General features: G+C 41.4%; 1 protein-coding gene across 1 annotated transcript; it reads right to left on the bottom strand.

Moving 5' to 3' along the window:
- Positions 1–13292: 13292 nt before the first annotated feature.
- On the bottom strand, positions 13293–14438 carry LOC147460879 (uncharacterized). The gene is made up of 2 exons (XM_086504260.1): positions 14138–14438; positions 13293–14032 (listed from the first exon to the last, which is right to left on the bottom strand). Exons 1-2 carry the CDS (start codon positions 14436–14438, stop codon positions 13293–13295), a joined length of 1041 nt encoding a protein of 346 aa, XP_086360386.1.
- Positions 14439–14651: the final 213 nt, after the last annotated feature.

Here is a 14651-nt window from a genome sequence, read left to right as displayed (position 1 = left end):
GAAGCCATTAGGAGAGCTATATAATTTGAATGATGTATATTGAACAGATCTATAATACCATGCCCCAGAGAAGAACTTGTAAATTCTAACTTTGAAGCACTCCCCTAACACATTCATCTCTTTGACAATAGTGTCTACCACCTTTGCACCACATATGGGTACTTTCAAGACACTTGGAGAGCAATGTGAACCACTTGGAAGCACATTTAACCCACTTGACAACCACTTGGTGATAACTTTCTGACCACTTGACAAGCATTTTTAGGTCATTGAAGACGCACTTTCTAATCACATGGTAAGCACTTGAGACCACTAGACAAGCACCTTTAGACCACTTGCAAAGCACTTTAAGATCACTTTTCAAGCACTTTTAGTATTAAGAAAAGCACTTTAAGACCAATTTGACAAGTACTTATGGGCTACTCGACAAGCACTAACAATACCTAGGCAAGCACTTACATACCACTTGAGGGTAAATCTATCACCTTTACAGTAAGAACAATGTTTGCACCCCCTGACGAAACCACAATATAAAATAAAATAAAAAATTGATGTAGATCAACACAAGAACTTTCCAAGATCACATTCATTTACTTTTGTAAGTATTACAAGGAGTATTGGAAACTAGCTACACACTGAGTGGGAGCTTGTTGTTATGGAAGTTAGTTACACACGGAGTATAGGGGCTACATGTGGTTCTCTATAGTTATCTTTGGAAAGATGGGAGCTTGGATATTTCTCCTTTTTCCAACATTGTCTCCAACAATAGTGTAGTTCCACCATTGCAAAGAATGATCTCTGGCATCAAAAGGGCACTCTCTGACAATTTTTGCTTTGTCAGCACTTTTTGCCCTCTACATCCCAAACTTGGCCAGATCCTCTTTTAGGAAATTTTTCCATTGCCCGTCATTTTTCCTTTCCAGTCCAAGACAAAATTACATAGCATACAGGAACATTTTTTGCCTTGAGGTAGGCACTTATCCATAGCAAACTCCAATTTTTGTTCTACATGTGAGGTCCACACAAACACAATTGACCTCCATCTTGATTCCAGGCATTTATTACCCCATTGTTTGTTCAAGGAAAGAAACCAATCTGGTGAGACCATGAGGGTTTTGTATACGGCCTTGGTTTGCAATTTTAGGAAATGATTGTTCATGGGCCATCACCGTGCCTTCCACTCAAAACAATCTGGTAGCCAATTATAGCTATCAAGCCTTTCTAAAACTCTATTGGCCAACAATCTTTCAACTCCATGAGGTGGAATTGTAAGTCAAGTTTGTCCATTCCTTTCTAGGTTCTGTTGCTTTTATCTCAAAACTGGCCAGCTGTTGTAGTCCTTTGTTATTGAAATTTGTGGCCACCTCCCTCCAAAGAGGTTCTAGAAGGATGCTTCCTGCCTTAGATAGCCAAGGGGACCAGTGAGTTATTGAGTTGTGAAAGTACCTTGGTACCTCTTTCCATTGTACAGCCTCAGATGCTTTGTTACACTTCCAAACTAGCTCTCTCATTATGCCTCCAAGCTTTAGGTTAGCCCACTGCAGGGCAAGCAACTTGTTGTGCATCTCTAGCCCTTTCCACTAGCCACCTTGCAAGTGTAATTTGGCATTTTCCAGTATTTGTTTTATGCATCAAAGTTAGATTGATTATGTAACAATGTCTTGCAATGCACTTTTTTTTTTGCAACCATCATTCACATTATGAAAAGTTGAAATGATAGAGTATCAATGTCTTTCCACATTTTTAATTTTGTTGCAACCATCATTCACAATATGAAAAGCTAAAATTACATCGATTCTTTTAGATACATTAATTTTGGTGTTTGGATCTTGCTATGACTGAGAGTAATGGCATAACTTGTAGCGGTGTTGTCCAAACCCTTCCCATACGCTGTTTTTGTAGCCACCAATCTGCATGGTGTCTAGCTGCAGATGATAACTCCCATATCTCCTTACTTCACCGTTTTTTGGCTAATCTCACCACATGGCCAATCTGACTTTGTTTGATTGTTCCTTGCAATGTGACATGTGCATTAGTTTTTGATACGTCCATTGGTGTATGTCATGTAGGCTATTTGCTTTGTCTGCACCACCTCCATGTCGAGTGTGACTGAACTAATAAGTACGAGCTTGGTAGTGGGTTTTTCCCAGGCCCTGTGTAGACCAAACACTCAAGCTGCCATATTGCCTTGCAAACCAAGGCATGTGATTACAGATAATGTGTTGCACACAAAGCATGCAGACATTATAAGGATGAGTGTTTGCAATTCAAAAGATTATCATGTCATCAAACCAATTACAATACCATGTAGTGAGTACTATGTTATTTTGTCCATGCACTTATGAATGTGTTGAAGGTATCCACAGCTTCTTGGAATTTTTTATAGTCGCCATCGGTCCATGAGTTCAATTTGTAGCACTTGAATATTGCTTCCAAGGTTTTCCATACCTTTGCTTTGCGAGTCTTTGTTGCACCATTGTCTGCATGGTCAACTACAGCTTTGTACTGAATCGATGGCATAACATTAGGCATCACATGTTTTTCATAGATCTATTCTGATAGTGGTATAATATATGCAAGTAATATAGCCTTTGTAAGCACAAAAGAAGACTCCCAAAAGGCTTTTTCTAATGCATTATTCATATCTTGTTAGCAGCCTAGTCCACTTTTGTGCATAGTCTTGTGTTTAGAGAGTCTGGTGTATTTTGAATGGGCTAAAATCCCAGCTATATTCCAAGCTTGCCTTGAAAATAATCAACAAAACTTGTGACAGGATCGTGTAAAAACCAAAAAAAGATCCCTCAAATTTTGACCTAAACATTTAGACATTTTAAACTATTCTCTTTTCTCGCTAGTTCAAACAAGGTGGAAGTTGACTATGGCCTACATGAGGCTATTGAGAGGAATTTCATAATAAGAGTCTAATGTTTTAAACATTTATTATCAAAATAATATACTATGTTTTTGAAAAATAAGTGTAACAATAAATTATTTTGATTACAATATATCTCACGAAAATAAAAATAATGAGTGAAAAACAATTGGAAGCATTGTAACAAATTGAGACAAAAAATAGGTGAAAGAGGATAAGGAAGGTAATGAGAAGCCAAGTGCTACTTATATGTACTCAAATTTTTAGATTCTAGTATTTTAAGAAGATGAGGAACTAACAAGTTTTTGAAAATGTCCTCACAAATGCTAGCTTCACAGAGATTATAGAAGAAAGCATGGAAGGGATTGTTGCCATCGATAAAAGGAATTCTAAGGAGTGGAATAGGGAAATTGTTGCCATATTGACCAAAATGTGATAACAAGTACATGGAGTGTGATTCGCCTATGTATGGGGCTTTATTGTAGCTTCTCAATGTATCGCGTGATCCCTCAAGGCTCACACAAGCTTGAGGATACATAGACTCACAATTGTGAGGTTGGCCAAAAAACACAATTATGTGTGACCCAATACTCAATGTCTCTCTTTAAAGAGTGGTCACACAAATTTCAACCCCATCTCACAATGGTCAACATAGCCTTTACTAAAGGTGCACTCGATCAGGGATAAATGAAGGATTAATTAAACTCATCCCCAATCAATTAGCTTGCTCTCAAATCAAGCATTGGAGACCAATTACAATGATGACAGTGGTTTAGAAGGTGTTGTCCAAACTCATTGCTAAGAGGATAACCTCGGTGTCACCAAATGTCATCTCTCCCCACCAGCATGGTTTTATTAAAGGAAGATCAATATATGATAACATACTGGTTGCAATGATTGGGATGGAGCACGCCAAGTTCAAGAGACAAGAATGTATCCTTCTTCAATTGGACTTGGATAAGGCGTATGATAGGATCGTGTGGTCATTTGTACAAGAAACATTGTAGACTTTGAGGTTGGTCCCTCGAATCTTTCAAGTGGTAAGTACTATTGGCGAAGGTAGATCCTCAGAGCTAATATTTAATTCTAGAATAATCGACAACTGCAATGTCAGAAGATCCATTTGGTAGGGTTACCCGTTGGTGCTTGTGTGGTTTGCAACCTGCACCTACCCGCTTCTTGCTATGATGGAACAAGCAGCTAAAAAGGTGAGATTAAAGGGCTTCACACCCAAAATGGCAAACAATTGCTTATCAAGATTTTTACGATGATTCACTTCTCTTTCTCCAAGGGGAGGGGAATAATGTAAGACAAGATCTGGAGATTGTCCAGTTGTTTGCCACAACGTCAAGATCATAATGCAACATAGAAAAATCAAGGCTTATCTCATTGACGCAGGAAGACAATTTCGATTCTTCAAGGTGGACTAGAGAGGTAGCATCTTTCGTCACTTGGGTATGCCTATTGGGGTGGGATTATTCACAAAACTGACTTCGACTAGTTTCAAGAAAAAATAAAAAATAAAATGAAACGTTGGCAGTTCATCGTGATCCCCTTCCACTGTATAGCCACGATAAATAACACCTTTTTCATCCCGTACATAACCTTCACGTCACCTTTCCTACAATTATCCCAAAAAAAGTGGAACTCCTTCTTGTCACCAATCAAAGAGTTTTTGTAGAGGAATAAGCTTTCATGCCTGCAAACCTTGGCAATAGTGTAAATGGGCGGTGATTGCAAAGCCAAAAGCTCAGGGAGGTCTTGGCATTCATGACCCTCTCGCTCATGCTTTAGAATTATATGCCAAATCTTTTACGCTCTTACCAATTTTGAAGAGAGATAGGACGCGATGTCAAGGGAAATGGTGATGGCATCCCCATGAGGTCCAAAGGCAGTTCATGGTCCAACCTTGAGATTCAAAACTGGCTTCTTCCCCCTCTTGGAGTTAGGGCTTAAGTAGAAGGCGTTACTGTGAAATTCATTGAAAAAAGTTGTAAAGCCACAGACTCACTCAACTGGAATGAGGAGATAAGATACTATAAAGGTACTGCGTGACACTGGTCCCCATGGGGTCCCATTGTGGAAGGCTTGGGTCTCAATAACCACTAAATTGAAATAGCCATGAATCTTAAAAACAAGGGCTTTGTCAACTTGGATTTGCTTTGGGATTATCAGAAAGGAGATTGGAGCTCAGTCGAACATCTGAGGTTCCTTAACAATCAATAGCTCTAGGAGGAAATCCTCATTGGGAGACTACTTCAAAAGATCTCAAACCTTACCCTTCTGCCTTGCTCCACACCACTTGATTGGAAAGCCTAGAATTGGCCTGGAGAAAGGATTTTCTGTTTGCCCAAGACAAAACCAATTCATGAAAAGATTTTCTCTTCAACAATATGTATAGATCACCTCAACAGGGTCTGCTACAGGAAGTGGGCGACAAGCAAATGGAGCCAAGTGATCGGCAACATCTGGAAGGCCAAATGTGATGAGAAAGACTCAAGTGTTCCTTTGGAGACTTCTCTTTGGCTTCATCCCCATCGGAGACAAGACTAAAGCAAGAGGACTAGTCGAAGGTATATGTACCAGATGCAAGCACCCAAACGAATGCCTCATGCACGTGTTCTGGGATTGTCCAAAAATCGGAGCTTTCCCAGGAGCTATCTGCAAAAGGGTATTCACTCATTTGGGAAATCCTTTCTTTAGACGAGACCTTGCTTTGGGATCTAGACGCATCGATAGTATGGAGCTTTTGATGGACGTTTGCATCGTAAGAGCTACTGTGTTGAGAGAAATTTGGAACTCCATAAATGAATTACTTGTCAAAAGAAGGGGGATCCTTTGGACCCCAATGTTGTTCTTGAATTGTGTCAGTGCAAGCTGCTGTGTTATAAAAAAAACTTAGACTGTAAGCTTCTTATGTAGATGTAAGCGAGCTCTTGCGACTCCCATTGATGTATTTTTTTCTAGAGAACCCTGTGCAAAGGATATGCTAGGACAAATTGTAACCTTCTAATATTAATGCAATTCAAGCTCATATGAACCATTTTTTTTAAAAAAATTTGCAAGTAAAAAAAAAAAGTTTGTTTCCATGTGGCACCCAAAATACAACCCTTTTCTTTACTAAGGCTTTATGCAATCAAAACCAAAAATGACAAAGTTTTTTTGGCAAGCTACAAAGTTTGACCAAAAGTCAAAGTTGCAAATGTATCTTTTGACATGTAACCAGTTATTATCAATTTAATAATTTTTCAACTCTGCTCAAAGGTCTCAAAAACCGATTTGAGGGCAAAAACATATGGTGGCATACGGGTCCTTGAAAAGTCTCCTTCAAGATTGTACGGTAAGATGCCTTGGAAAGTTGGAATTACTCTCCCAACTTGTCATTGAATGGCTTTTTATTGAGAAAACAACATCATCAAAAATTATAAGGGCCTACCTTTTACATTTAAAAAAAACCAAATATAAATTTTACAAAGTTATAAACCTAGATTCAAAGGAAATAGTCTCTCTCTCTCTCACACACACACACTCTCACACACGTGTACACACACAACACAAAGAAAAGGAAAAAAATGAACACATGGAAGCGAAGAAACTTTCTAAAAACTTAGTCACAAAAGAAAATTGAATAAGAGCTTAAGATCTAATGGCAACATCAAAGAGGCTTTAACGGCTTGTCTTGACAGTCTTGTTGGCGAACGGTGCGGTGTCTTCCAAGGTGCTCTATGGCGGTGGATTACTGTGCTAAATTGTGACTTGGAAGGTATGTGCTCTTGTGTTGTGGGCATGTGAATGTAGTGTGGAGATCCCCCTTGCATGGTGGCTCCCCACTCGAGCTAGGTCTTGGGTTATGATGTTTTTGTTTTGTGAAATTTTTTATGTACCTCTGTATTAGTGGCACCCTGTAAAATAGACTCTTGGATCCCTGTAAAAAATATAATCTGTATGATCCCATGGCATGACCTTGATCAGTAAGTATTGTAGAAACAAGAGATCTTACAATAAATGTCACGCACTTTCTTTTCAAAAGATAATGAAAAGAAAAATTTCAGTACTTACAATTGTGAGTGGAGGAGTTATCTTACCCCATAGAGGAATGTACAAATATCCTCAGGCATGTTAAGTGCCTTGAGGGATCATAATAGACAATTCGGAGCTATACATTCAATGAAGACGCAAACTACTTAAATAGTTACATACTAGTGACCGGTAGATGCCAAACCTGAGCCTTGCCGTCGAAGGCCAACCTCCATGCGAGCGCCAGTGTGGCCCCCCGGGGGATCCCTTGTCCAGATGGCATGCCACGTGGACTGTGCGAGACCTATACTCCACATAGCACGCCACATGGATTACGAAGGACCCGTAATCCACTAGGCATGCCACGTGGACTACCATGTGGTCTGCATGGCGTGCCATCCAAGTGCCATGTAATTGTGGCACCTGCGTGGTATGCCATGTAGGTCACCACGGACTGCATGGCAATCCACGTGGCATGCCACTTGGAGTACAAGTTGCTCGCAATCCATGTGATGTGCCACATTGACACGGTCTCATGGGGGGCCATGGGAGGCGGGAGGGGAAACTCTCAGGGGGATGGGGGAGGAGAGAGAGGGAGGAGGGCCAGTTCTCATGGGGGAAGGGGGTGGGAAGAGAGAGAGAGAGAGAGAGAGAGAGGGGGAGAGGGGAGGCGCTTCCCAGAGAGAGAGAGAGAAAGAGAGAGAGGGGGGGGCAGGGTACGAAAGGTTCCCATGGACACACACACACACACACACACACACACACACACACACACACACAGAAAGAGAGGGCGGACAGGGTACGGATGGTTCTCACTCACTCACTCTCACACACACACACACACACACACACACACACACACACACACACACACACACGGGGGAGAGGGGGGCTCACATGAGGAATGGTACATCAAAAGGGTTCACTGATACAACCAAAGAAATGGTTGCACGAGTTCTCAATGTAGATAGACATGCGGGCATACAAAAGGTACAAATGTGTGTGGTAAAATAAATTGTGACAACAACTTTGATGCAAGAGGGGGGATCTAGCCATTTACTTAGTGAGCAAGAGTTTCTAAATGTTGCTGAGGCAATGGGTCCCTTAGAGGAGGAAAGTTGGTGAGGATGATTACTTATTTCTTTTGTTTGTGCATATTATTTCAAAGTAGCTTAACTTTGTAATACATGTTTCAAAAGTCCATGGCCGCAACAAGAAATGGTCCAAGAAAAGAGAGAATCGGTGTGGACTCCTTGTTGTGGCTAAAAAGGGATTGCACATATGATTTTTTCATAGAAGCAGGTTTCCTAAGCAAGGAGCGAAAGGGAAGAGGTGCTTTGTGTTCAAGATATTTACCGTTGGACCTACATCTGGATTGGATTTTGTTAGTTGAATGCGACAAAATAATCTTAGAGATCTTCGGTAGTCTTGGGAGCAGTTTGATCATACTCACCGAGTGACGGATTGGGTGACCATGCCATGTTTACGATCAAGGGTTTGTTGTTTTAGGAATATATTTCTCAAGTTTGGCATATCTTAAGAAAGAACCAACAATATGTATACTAATATGAATGTCTTATGTTATAGCATGCAAGATCTCCTCACTATTGCAACTTCTATACTTCTATTATGCAGCTTCAGATTTTCAAGCTCTTTGAGCCCCTCCACGTGTCGCATGCTGGAGGGGTTTGGTTTTTCAAAAAAAAAAATGGGTCAAGCGTTGAGTTGATGGCTTAGAGACGTCTAGCTGAGTTGATGGCTACGTTTAATGGACTGCCCACCGTACATGCGCTGCCCTCAAGGCTACGACGCTGGAGAGCTACCCTCAAGGCAAGCGCGTGAGAAGATCTCAATCTCAAGGAGGGTAATCATATCAGTCGAGTCCGCGGCGTGTGAGAGTGAGATAGAGAGAGTGAAGAAGAAGAGAAATTGACGTCTGTGCGTGAGAGAGGGAGAGGGAGAGGGTAATCATATTAGTCGAGGTGTAGCTGTGTGTGCGACTGGAGGTAAGGTCTCTCTCTCTCTCTCTCTCTCTCTCTCTCTCTCTCTCTCTCTCTCTCTCTCTCTCTCTCTCTCTCTCTCTCTCTCTCTCTCTCTCTCAACCAACTCCTGCTGCCTCCTCCGTCTCTGTGTATTGTGTGTCGTCTTTGTCCATCTTTCATCGTGCCCTGCAAGACTGCCCCCCTCGACACAGCCCCTGATGTGCAAACACAGCCCCAGCAACCATCGCCTGCGTAGGGGCGACCCGCACGTTTCCTACTCAGCAAGATGTGGTCGCCATAGAGACAGACACGCGACACCTTCTTCAGCGCATCAGAAGCTTCACAACCCTCGGAACCACCACGGAAGGTAGCCCCTCCCAGCCCCCCTTCTTCCTCTCGAGCACATGAGACAAGACCCTCGACACAGATTATTTGGAGATGACGACCCTGGATTCGCGCGCTCTCTAATTGAGACATGTAAACACTCTTAGGGTCTCTGGTTATTTACTTGAAGATGTCGAAGCTCGGCTAAATTGCAAATCACCAATAACTTGAGGTATTCATGTTGCTGCGCATTAATATTGTGTAACTGCATGTACTGTGTAACTGCATACTGTTGTTTCTGAGGGCCGGACCCTGGTTGACGAAAATGAAGTTGACTCTGGGGTGCATGTGCGCAGAGAGGCGGGGTGGACAGTGGCCGGTGAAGCCTCAACCACCGGTGCATGTGCACAAAAGCCCCAATTCGGTCAGTGAAGATTCTACTACGCTGCAAACGGCCGGCATGAAGCATGTGCGCATTCTATCTCTTGCTCTCTCTCTCACCCAATGCAAGGCAGGAAGCGGGTGATGTGGCAACTCTCTTTCTCTCTCTCCCCCAAGTGGCCTCCAAACAAGGCATCTGTAGAAATTCCATGTAACTGCCAACCTATTGTATGGCTATTTAAAAGGGTTCATTCACAAGAAGATTTATAAATTTTCTCATGTAGGAAAAGGGATACTTTTCTATTGTTTTTCATACAATGCATAACATCATGAGCTTATGCTCGGGAGGTCTCCCAGCTTTTAGGTCAAAATTCAAGGGGAAACTTGAATTTCTCCCGGTTTTTAGGTCAAAATTTGGAGCGTTTGCCGGTAATTACACTAAAACTTGTGTAAATTTGCCAGTTTTCTTAAAGGCAAGCTTGACATCTAACCGGGATTCTACAATTTCAACCGGTTAAAATACACTAGACCCCGGTTTTTTTCTAACACTGGTGCCAACCTATTGTATGGATATTTAAAAGGGTCCATTCACAAGAAGATTTAGAAATTTTCTCATGTAGGAAAAGGGAGACTTTTTCAGTGTTTTTCATACAATGCATAACATCATGAGCTTCTACTCGGGAGGGAAACTTGAATTTCTCCCAGTTTTTAGGTCAAAATTCAAGGGGAAACTTGGATTTCTCTCGGTTTTAGGTCAAAATTTGAAGCTTTTGCCGGTAATTACACTAAAACTTGTGTAAATTCGCTAGTTTTCTTAAAGGCAAGCTTGACATCTAGCCGGGATTTTACAATTTCAACTAGTTAAAATACACTAGACCTCGGTTTTTTTCTAGCACTGGTGCCAACCTATTGTATGGCTATTTAAAAGGGTCCATTCACAAGAAGATTTAGAAATTTTCTCATGTAGGAAAAGGGAGACTTTTCCAGTGTTTTTCATACAATGCATAACATCATGAGCTCTGCTCGGGAGGGAAACTTGAATTTCTCCCGGTTTTTAGGTCAAAATTTGAAGCTTTTGCCAGTAATTACACTAAAACTTGTGTAAATTCGCTGGTTTTCTTAAAGGCAATCTTGACATCTAACCAAGATTTTACAATTTCAACCGGTTCAAATACACTAGACCTCGGTTTTTTTCTAACACTTGTACCAACCTATTGTATGGCTATTTAAAAGGGTCCATTCACAAGAAGATTTAGAAATTTTCTCATGTAGGAAAAGGGAGACTTTTCCAGTGCTTTTCATACAATGCATAACATCATGAGCTTCTGTTTGGGAGGGAAACTTGAATTTCTCCCAGTTTTTAGGTCAAAATTCAAGGGGAAACTTGAATTTATCCCTGTTTTTAGGTCAAAATTTGAAGCTTTTGCCGGTAATTAAACTAAAACATGTGTAAATTTGCCGGTTTTCTTAAAGGCAAGCATCTAACCGGGATTTTACAATTTCAACCGGTTAAAATACACTAGACCCTGGTTTTTTTCTAACACTCATGCCAACCTATTGTTTGGCTATTTAAAAGGGTCCATTCACAAGAAGATTTAGAAATTTCCTCATGTAGGAAAAGGGAGACTTTTTCAGTGTTTTTTCCATACAGTGCATAACATCATGAGCTTCTGCTTGGGAGGCACCACGTACCTAGCTAGGTGCGATTGGGGACACGGGACCACTGGTCCCCCCGTCGGGCCGACGGTCCCCTACCCCCAAGCGTACCTAGCTAGGTATGCCATGCCTCCCTCACAGAAGCTCATGATGTTGCGTTAAGTCATAATGTGGGAATTATTGTGAGAATCTGTCCAAAACTTATTGTGATTGAGTCTACCCTCCAACGCGAATCATTTGCGTCGTGCGTGAGACAATAAAAAGGCTTTGGGGTGGAGGCAAATCATTATATCTTTTTATTTTCGCCATAAAAGGCGAGAGTGAGCAAGGCGACGGGCTTGCTGGAGTGGTTAGATGCGCGCAAGGATGAGGACGGGAGAAGGGGACACTCAGAGTTTGGGGTGGAGGCAAATCATTATATCTTTTTTTTGCATAGATTGCCAATGTGAGCCATGCGGCAGGCTTGCTGGAGTGGTTGAGTGCGATTGACAGGCGCGGGTTAGAATTCCGACCTTTACTTTTGTAAAGGGAGATCTTTGGGAGAGAATCTAGTAGAAGAATCTGAGTGCAAATTGAATAAAATAGTAGAGGAGCGAGTAGGCACAATATAAGTAATTCATGGTGCTCTTTGATGACTCAATTTGTTTCGCCTAGATATGGTTTCTTTACCATAGGGATGAGACTTGTGAGACCTTTATAAATGGCACACACTTGTGGAGAAGTACTTCCAATGCAATGATGTAGTTCTGCTATCTGAGGGAAGCAACATAGAGAGACTTTATGAAAGTACTCTATTCGGTAAGCCTTGAAGATTTTGGAGCCTTGGTGTACCTATGCAGGTTCCATCACTTGAGAGTGCCCTTTATTTGATGTTACTAGTTGATGACTCCAATCATTTCACCTGGATATGTTTTCTTTATCGTAAGGATGAGACCTTTGATAAATTGGTATATATGCTCATGAAGCAATACTTTCGATGCCTCAATCCATTTCCAAAGAAGTAGAGGGGGAACTTGGGAAGTTTGTCTTGAAAGTACAATAAAAATATTATATATGCTAGCTATAACACTTTTTCCAAAAGCTAGCGATTTTATTCCTTGTACACCAAGCGGGTCCCATTACATAGACCTCGACTTGGATCAATGTTTCGTAGTAGAATTATTGGGGCATTCATTTTCAACTCCAAACAATGTGTTGGAAATCCACCACCCAAGGTGAGACTATTTAAAAACTCCACAGAGTATAAGAAAGGATCTTGCATCGAGTTTTCTGCCACAGAGTCAGCACTAAAGTATTGCACGCTCTCTGAAGTATTCTGCATGGACCACATCTTTATCAATTTCTCAATAGATGCAACCTATCAATACATCCAATGAGGATGAAGAAAGCACCATGTGACGGGGGATTTCTATCATTTGTTCATCACCGATTGTCAAAGTCCCATTTCCTACATCCATAAGCCATTCTCTATAGGCAGAATTTGCAACATCACCACCTCCCACACGCATGTTATGTGCCAATCTAAGAATCTTCACACGATTCCATAAGTGCGATCGACAAAGTGTAGCATCAACAATGTCAGCACGCGCTCCCTGGAACACCAATGGTAAGATCTGTCTGAAATCTCTCCCAAGAAGCAACACTTTTCCACCAAATGGATTTGTTCAGCACATGATATCTTGCAAAGACCTATCCAAAGCTTCGAAGGCATATCGATGCATCATAGGAGCCTCATCCCACACAATAAACTTGCACATTCTAAGCAATTCAGCAAGTTGACCCTGAACAGGGATATTGCATGTGCTACAACTATCAAGGTCCAAGGGTATCTTGAATCTAGAATGTGCAGTGCGTCCATTTCGCAATAGCAATGCTTAAATACCAGAAGATGCTATGGCCAATGAAACTTCTCCTTCTCCACGCACACGTGACAACAAACAATTATACAAATAAGTTTTCCCAGTCCCTGCAGGACCATCTAGGAAAAAAATAGCCCCACCATCAATAGGCAGTCCATGCAATACTGCCTCAAAAGAAATCCTTTGATCTTCATTTAGACTCTACTCCATTTCACATGACACGGATAGCTCTTGCATTGTGTCAAGGCATTGCTCTTGGAAAAGCAAGCTATTTTTATCACGTGTCACAAAGCGTTCATCAAGCATTGGAATTCCAGGAAATTCAGCTAAACTTCGTCCAAAAGTACCAAGAATGTTATGAAAATCTCTCAATGCATACCCTTCAGCAACCTGTGTACAACCATCTAACAACTCATATCTCATCTCCAACATGTGTTGATAGTCCTCATACAAAAAACGTCGAAATATTTCCCATAAGAGATGAGGGGAGGAGGGTTCACAAAACAATAGAATGGTCACAAACAAATGTCTCAATTGCAAGCCTGTATGTGTACTGCAAGCTTCCTCCATGCATCCGAACCATTCCCCATCATATTCCAAGATACCCCTTGCAATGCATGTTGCTTTGAATGTTGGAAACAATACACCATTTGCGGAGCGTAGATCCTCAAATGATTTACATCCTTTACAAATAGTCAAAAGCAAATGGACATAATATCGTTCACCTGCAGAGGGCTGCACAAAATACATCCGCCCAATAGTGTCCCCACGACGTCTCTTTGTCCATTTCTTGGAACCCGAATTCCACACCCACTTTTGAGGAAAATCAATGTACAAACTATCGTTTGCTTCAGGATTCTCCAAGTTGCATGTGAACCACTCTGTCAAAGTGGTCTTCTCTGCATTATCTCTTTGCAAGACATCATTAAGTCTATGACTATCTCAAAAAGTCACCATTTGACCAGCCAGAACATGCACGCTCAATCTCTGAACAACTGGTGCGTCATTGTGCAAAGGATATTCAAACATTCTCCAGCAAGACTCACATGTAGATACATAGCGGCCATCCGTGTACATGTCTATCTCATCAATGTTCACCCTTTCTGCATCACGTACCGATGTATGGAATCTTACAGTTGCCCTATCATGCCCCTTGTAGATGTACTTATAGACATACTTGACGGCTGAAATTGTCGAGCATACCTCAACATTGATATGCGCACTAAATAGTGTTGACAAAACAGGATTATATGGCACAACCCATTGGTTATCAATAGTAGAACCCCTAACCTTGGCGGTGAAGCCATTGTTTCGTCGCACATAAATGGGGTAGACATTATTATCCATGCTTGTTTGCTCACAAAATGAACGTGGATATTTTCTAATACATCGGCCATCAACCATGCAAGGAGATGAACTATTGAACTCACCGCATGGACCATGAATGTTAAAACTAACAATGATATCATGCAGCACTGGAAATTGATTTTTATCTGGCAGCTTTGCACAAACCATCTTGTCATAGTCAAATGTTGGTTGAGGCTTACATCGAGGATCTAG

Source organism: Adiantum capillus-veneris, chromosome 3, assembly GCF_014529385.1.
Source record: "Adiantum capillus-veneris isolate H3 chromosome 3, ASM1452938v2, whole genome shotgun sequence".
Classification (NCBI taxonomy): domain Eukaryota; kingdom Viridiplantae; phylum Streptophyta; class Polypodiopsida; order Polypodiales; family Pteridaceae; genus Adiantum; species Adiantum capillus-veneris.
The sequence above is the reverse complement of the archived record's forward strand: the minus strand, read 5'-3'. Positions and strand labels throughout refer to the sequence as shown.